Source organism: Pseudoliparis swirei, chromosome 16 (genome assembly GCF_029220125.1).
Source record: "Pseudoliparis swirei isolate HS2019 ecotype Mariana Trench chromosome 16, NWPU_hadal_v1, whole genome shotgun sequence".
Lineage (NCBI taxonomy): Eukaryota > Metazoa > Chordata > Actinopteri > Perciformes > Liparidae > Pseudoliparis > Pseudoliparis swirei.
In genome coordinates this window covers 5,709,784-5,716,762 of record NC_079403.1, presented here as the reverse complement: position 1 = coordinate 5,716,762, position 6,979 = coordinate 5,709,784, and the positions used below count along the sequence as shown (strand labels likewise).

The following is a 6,979-nucleotide window of genomic DNA, read 5'->3' as shown; positions in this document are numbered from 1 at the left end:
TTATGGTGGTCATGCTCCGTATTTTACCGTGTTTTAAGTATATAACAATGCTTCTTTGCCAGCTAAACACTTACCTTCACATCTATGAACATTCCGTTGATGTTTGTTCCCGGAATAAAAGACTTTGTGGGTGTTTTTCGCTCCGGCAGACCCTTCATGCCCGGAATAGTGACTTTGGGTGATGGTGGTCTGGGTGGTCCCTGGTTCCTCCAGAGCCAGGGCCCTTCAGGCTGCTGTCATGCCCAGAGGAGTGACTTTGACGGGTGATGGTGGTCTGGGTGGTCCCTGGTTCCTCCATAAACTTTATTTTATTTTGAAAATGTTTATTAATTTTATTTTGAAATCTTTTTTTTTTCTTCCCTGTTTAAAAAACTTTGTTGGGGTGTGGGTGATGGTGGTCTGGGTGGTCCCTGGTTCCTCCAGAGCCAGGGCCCTTCAGGCTGCTGTCATGCCCAGAGGAGTGACTTTGACGGGTGATGGTGGTCTGGGTGGTCCCTGGTTCCTCCATAAACTTTATTTTGAAAATGTTTTTTAATTTTATTTTGAAATATTTTTTTTTTTCTTCCCCGTTTAAAAGACTGTTTCTTCTCTCTTTTCTTTAAGTAATGACACCATCACTGGAGAGCACCGTCTGCCCTCTCTGCCTGCATAACTACCAGGCACTGGCACAGCACCTGAAGCGGGCACATGGCGTCTGCAATGGGCATGAAAGGAGGCTGTTGCTCAGCATGGCCTCCGGACGTGTAAATATCCGGCAGTGTCCTTGTCCAGTCTCGGGCTGCTCCTACCACGGCACGAGACTGGACAAGCACCTGCAGGATGGGCACCCGGAGCTGAGACAAGCCCGCTTGTTAAACGAGGAGCAAGCCGTCAGGAAGGCGGCAGTGGTATGCCTTCTGGGCTGCCTGAGGGCCACACACCCTCGGGTAGCCATGGTCTCGGCATTAGACCTGGTCGCGAGCACCGCTGAGGACCGGCAGGTTGTCTGCGAGGTCGACCCGGGGGTGGTGGTCGTCGTCTGCCAGATGCCAGCCTGTGTGGGTGTGAGGGCGGAGCACCATGAACTCACTGCCACCATCCATCGGCTGGAGAGGGAGGCTACCCAGCATCAGAGTAAAATCAAGGTGCAGGCCCGGAAGCTCCGCCGCTACCAGCTTTTAGTCAGAGGGGTGAGTGCTGGCTGTGAACATAGTTCTATGTGCTGAGTTCTGACTGTGAAAATATTTCTAAGTGCTGCACTTCTGATGCAGATGAATGAAGGTGCAGCAGGCCGCCAGGAGCAGGAGGAAGAACAGCGGGCAGAGGAGGTCGAGCAGCGGGCGGAGGAGGTGGTTGAGCAGCGGGCGGAGGAGGTCGAGGCCAGGCCATGCAGGCAGCGGCAAGAACTGCAAAGGACCACCTTCCAGGGGAGGGGGAGAGGTTCAGTGATGAGGCACCTGGCCCTCCCTCCCAGTATTGGTAAGGGGAGAAAGCACACTGTGTGTGTGTGTGTGTTTTAAGACCCTATTCCAATGTTAAATAATGTTTCCTCTCTCTGTACAGAAAAGTTCTTGGCCGAGTATGCAGCCTATCAACAGGGCATTAGGCCCACTCGAAAGCAGGTGGAGAATGCCACCTCAAAGATTAGCCGGGTGAGGACGTTCCTGTTCCACCTCTCGGCGGGGAAGAGCCACCTCACCTCGTGGCTCTTCCTCAACGACATGCCTGCTGTAACAAAGTAAGTGTCCGTTTCACATGCACATTGAGCGGCCTGGCTGATGTTAACGGTGACTCGATGGCTGTGGTTCTTTGCACAGGTATGCATCGCAGCTGATTAGGGAGGGCAAGGAGGTCACGACGGTCAAATGCTACCTCCATAATATCATCCATTTCCTCGGCTACCTGAAGGACACCCCACCCGCGGCCTGCAGGTTGCGGAGGCCCCACATCCACGGGGTGATCAGGGCGGTCCACATGGCCCTGAGAAATTTGGCCAGGCCAATTGCGATGCACCAGCTCAAGGTGAAGGCGAAAAAGATGGCTGGCATTGTGTCCAGGGAGAGCCTGCGGAGGTGCCAGGAGCAGGCCAGGGTGGTCATCCCGGAGCTGCTGAGTAAGTCATTTAGTTCCAGAGACCGGGTCTTTCAGTCGGTTGTCATGCCCAACATAGTGCATGTTTTGCGGGTTCTGAAATTGTATTTCTCCCTCCCTTTCAGCCAGGATGGAGGACACCACCAACAAAGGCATATCCAACCTCAGAGACGAGTTCTTCGGGTACCTCTCGGCCTTTGTCATCTCTCTCTATGGACACAGGCCGGGAGTACTAACCAACATGACCGTCTCTGAGGTTGAGGCGGCCAAGGCGGACCCTCTCCTCCCGACTGACACAGGCTATGTCATCACTGTAGGTACCGAGCTCCAGACTAAAGTGCCTCATCGACTCTGCTTTATTTTCAATGTTTCACGGTTCTCTCTGTGTGTGTTGTAGATCGACGAGCACAAGACCAACCGCGACTTTGGTGGGGCCCAGATTTTCCTGACCTTCGAGGAGTTCTCCTGGCTGGAGAGGTGGCTCGAGGTCAGGAAACGTCTGGGCTCCAAGAGCCAGAGGGTGCTCACCACCAGAGCTGGGGGCCCACTCAAGAACATGGCCGGGTACATGCAGGCCGTCTGGGCCCACATGGGCCTGCCTGGACGGCCTTCATTCACAGACCTGAGGACGGCGGTGTCTGGTCACGTAAGTGCAGTCCTCCAGCCACCCTCTCTGCGATGCTGTATCGGCCCGCTCGACTGACACGTTTTGACGGTCACTTTTACTGTTTCCAGGCCAAACACATCCACAGTGGGACCACCAGGGAGAAGCTGGCCCGGTTCATGTGCCACAGCACCGCGACCGCCGACCGATTCTACTCTCTGGTCCTCGACCGCAGCCAGGCGAAGGACTTGCGGGGCCACTTCGAGGAGGTGACTGCCTCCTCCTCCTCCACCACCCATGATCATCAGGACAGTGGTGACTCGGCTGCAGAGGAGCTGGAGGATATGAGGACGGAGTCTGAGGCGGAGGATGACGACCAGTAAATTCAAGATAAATTGATTTAAATGCACTCAGAGTCCTGGCTTCTTTTTCCATATTAAGAGTAGAGTCTCACCTTGAATACCCCCACGTTTGGTAGCAGTGGCCCCAGACGAAGGGCCCTAAAGTTGGGGGAAATTGAATATGTTCTTGGAGAAGGTAATTTTCGATTTAAGGGTCCCAGAGTTTAGCTCTCTTTTCCGGGTGATAGCCCTGGTCCACCCGGTCCCGAATATGTGGTTGTTATCCCGGTAGCCCCTCGGGATCACCCCGATAAGGGCGTTTGAATGTGGCTCTCTATCGCCACCGTGTGACGGACCTTTATAAGGCTATAACTCCTCGAGGAAACGTCCGATTGACCCCACATTTGGCATGCATGTTCCGGGTAAGTAGGTGCTCAATGTACCCTGGTCAGATATTTTTTAAAAAGGGGTAAATTTGAAATAAAGGTCCCAGAGATTCGGTCTCTTTTTGGGGTGAAAGCCCTGGTCCCCCCGGTCCCGAATATGTGGTTGATTTCCCGGTAGCCCCTCGGGATCACCCCGAAAAAGGTGTTCCAAAAGGGTGACTTTTGTCCACCTCCATGTCCTCATTCAACCCATTATTGAAAAAGCATTCACAAGGGTTAGGGTTCGGGTTTTGGTTTTTTGGATACCCCTGCTACCACCTTGGAGGTTTAAGCGTATCTGGGGGACCCGGACTATGCACTGACCGACGCCTGTCACTTGCGATGCCACTAACGTTAGATAAGAGACCCTAATAAAAGTTCTCCAATTAGAAGGGAGTAGTGATCTACCGGTAAGGGCCACTATAGTTATAAAGAAAGTCAGAGAGAGGCTGTGGTCCGAGAGGAGTCCGGTACCCGGACCCGAGGTAGTTACTATACGTGCTGCGTTATTATAAGAAAATTAACATTAATTCAATTCAATTCAGTTTATTTGTATAGCCCAATTTCACAAATTACAAATTTGTCTCGGAGTGCTTTACAATCTGTACACATAGACATCCCTGCCCCAAAACCTCACATCGGACCAGGAAAAACTCCCAAATAACCCTTCAGGGGGAAAAAAAGGGAAGAAACCTGCAGGAGAGCAACAGAGGAGGATCCCTCTCCAGGATGGACAGATGCAATAGATGTAATGTGTACAGAAGGACAGATTTAGAGTTAAAATACATTCAATGAATATGACAGAGTATGAATAGTTCATAGTAGGCATATTCCACGATGGAGACCTCCACGATCCATCAGGCAGATGGCGGTGGGGAGGAGTGGGCGGAGTCTCAACAGTGGCCGGAGTCTCAACAGGACAGTGGCGTAGTCAGGAGCAGGAATTCCACGACCCAGACCTCGATGATCCATCAGGCAGATGGGATCTATGCCGTCTCATAGGGTCCGATGACCCCATGAGACGTGAAGTCAAAAGGACTCCGGGGAGAAAGCAGAGTTAGTAACGTGTGATTGAGAGATGAAAATTCATCCTTAAGGAGAGAAAAGAGGAGAGAGGTACTCAGTGCATCCTAAACGTCCCCCAGCAGCTATAAGCCTATAGCAGCATATCAAGGGGCTGGACCAGGGCAAACCTGATTCAGCCCTAACTATAAGCTCTGTCAAAGAGGACGGTCTTAAGTCTACTCTTAAACGAGGTGACTGTGTCTGTCTCCCGGACTGAAATTGGAAGCTGGTTCCATAAAAGAGGAGCTTGATAACTAAAGGCTCTGGCTCCCATTCTACTTTTTAAGACTCTAGGAACTACAAGTAGTCCCGCATTTAGTGAGCGTAGCTCTCTAGTGGGGCAATATGGTACTACAAGCTCCTTAAGATATGATAGAGCATCACCAATCAAGGCTTTGTAGGTTAAGAGAAGAATTTTAAAAGTGATTCTTGATTTTACTGGGAGCCAGTGCAGAGCAGCTAGTGCAGGAGTAATGTGATCTCTTTCCTTAGTTTTAGTGAGAACACGAGCTGCAGCATTCTGGAGCAACTGGAGGGACCTAAGAGACTTATTAGAACAGCCAGATAATAAGGAGTTGCAGTAATCCAGTCTCGAAGTAACGAAGGCGTGTGTTAAAGAATATATATTATAGTTTAGCATAGCTTAGTATTGTTTGCATATAGATTATGTGTAAGATGGAAAACACTGAGTAAGAGTTGAATACTTCGGCAGGGCAATCTGGCGTCTGAGCTGATCTAAAGAAAGATAACAGTGAAGCATCTACAAATGAGCCCTTCTGTTAACTGGCTGATCGCCATAAAGATAACGGTGACATTCTCTAAGGAAGTTCTATGCACAACCCCCGTCCCCCGCATCACGAATAGCTTAGAAGTGGTCAACAACCAAAGAAGCTCTTTATATTCATAGGGTAGGAAAGGGCAATCACACACCTGACCTCACCGGGGCAGAAAGATTAGGACGAGGCCGTTTCTCTCCTTAGAGTCACGTATGACCACACGAACACACACACACACTCTTTCAACTCTTTGATGATTCGGTCCTTTTGTCCAGTCAGCCATCTGAGAGGAACCAGCACCCTACCTTCATTAATGAATGACCGGGCAGGAGTCCTTCTCAAAAGAAGGACCTTGAATCATTTCTTTATTTTATTACAACCCCCTTACTAAATATATGCATTTATGCGCTGGCCACAACATCCAATGAAGGAACGACAGAGGCGGGAGCTGGCAACAAGAACCAATGAGAAGACAACGCCCCCTTATGCTCCTGTCCAATCAGAACTATTCCTTTCGGCTATTTAAAATGGCTGCTCACTTTGAACCGGCGTCTTTTTCTCCAACGCTGAGGCCACTGGTCAGAGCTCTGGAGAAGGGTCCATATGCATGATGTCTACTTGTATCCTGATTTCTTAATAAAACGCTAATAGATGTAACGTAGAAGTCTACCGCTCTTTCTTCCAGTGAGTCCTGTCCAGGTGGTGTGTGCCGATTTCCAACTCCAACAAATGGTAGCAAGAGAATGGTTGTGAAATCCGGTCCAGAGACCTGAGGAGGACAGCACCTGAGACCCCAGACGGACCACTTGTTCTAAGACCCGCTCCGAGAAACTGATCGAACCGCGCGGATGTGAGTATTGAAACTGCAGAAATTTTTGACTTGATTTAAATAAATAGAATAAAGCGTAAAAAGGGAAATCACGATACAGTTTGACATTAAAGCCCTCTAAAAGAAGTGAGGCCGGCGAATAACGCTGGAGAGTCGAACCCTGAAAGTAACCGGGGCCGCGTAGTTTAAAGCCCTCTAAAAGAAGTGAGGCCGGCGAATAACGCTGGAGAGTCGAACCCTGAAAGTAACCGGGGCCGCGTAGTTTAAAGCCCTCTAAAAGAAGTGAGGCCGGCGAATAACGCTGGAGAGTCGAACCCTGAAAGAAACCGGGGCCGCGTAGTTTAAAGCCCTCTAAAAAAAGTGAGGCCGGCGAATAACGCTGGAGAGTCGAACCCTGAAAGTAACCGGGGCCGCGTAGTTTAAAGCCCTCTAAAAAAAAGTGAGGCCGGCGAATAACGCTGGAGAGTCGAACCCTGAAAGAAACCGGGGCCGCGTGGTTTAAAGCCCTCTAAAAGAAGTGAGGCCCGAATAACGCTGGAGAGTCGAACCCTGAAAGTAACGGGGCGTGTTTAAAGCCCTCTAAAGAAGTGAGGCCGGCGAATAACGCTGGAGAGTCGAACCCTGAAAGAAACCGGGCGCGTGGTTTAAAGCCCTCTAAAAGAAGTGAGGCCGCGAATAACGCTGGAGAGTCGAACCCTGAAAGAAACCGGGCCAGAGAAATTAAACACACGTGTAATGCATAAACTGTGAATGAATGTTGAATACCGGTGGTGAATACATGTTGTCAAAGTGGAATCAACAAAGCAGAATCGAAACCTCACGGTGTCAACGCAAGCTCTAGCCTGTTGAATTGCACGAGTGATAAATAA

General features: G+C 50.2%; 1 protein-coding gene across 1 annotated transcript; it reads left to right on the top strand.

Annotated features, from left to right (window-relative positions):
• The first annotated feature begins 605 nt into the window (after positions 1-605).
• On the top strand, positions 606-3,083 carry LOC130206627 (uncharacterized). Its single transcript, XM_056434680.1, has 7 exons — positions 606-1,169; positions 1,251-1,458; positions 1,543-1,717; positions 1,797-2,092; positions 2,196-2,383; positions 2,468-2,716; positions 2,806-3,083. Exons 1-7 carry the CDS (start codon positions 606-608, stop codon positions 3,055-3,057), a joined length of 1,932 nt encoding a protein of 643 aa, XP_056290655.1. The 3' UTR covers positions 3,058-3,083.
• The last annotated feature ends 3,896 nt before the right edge of the window (positions 3,084-6,979 follow it).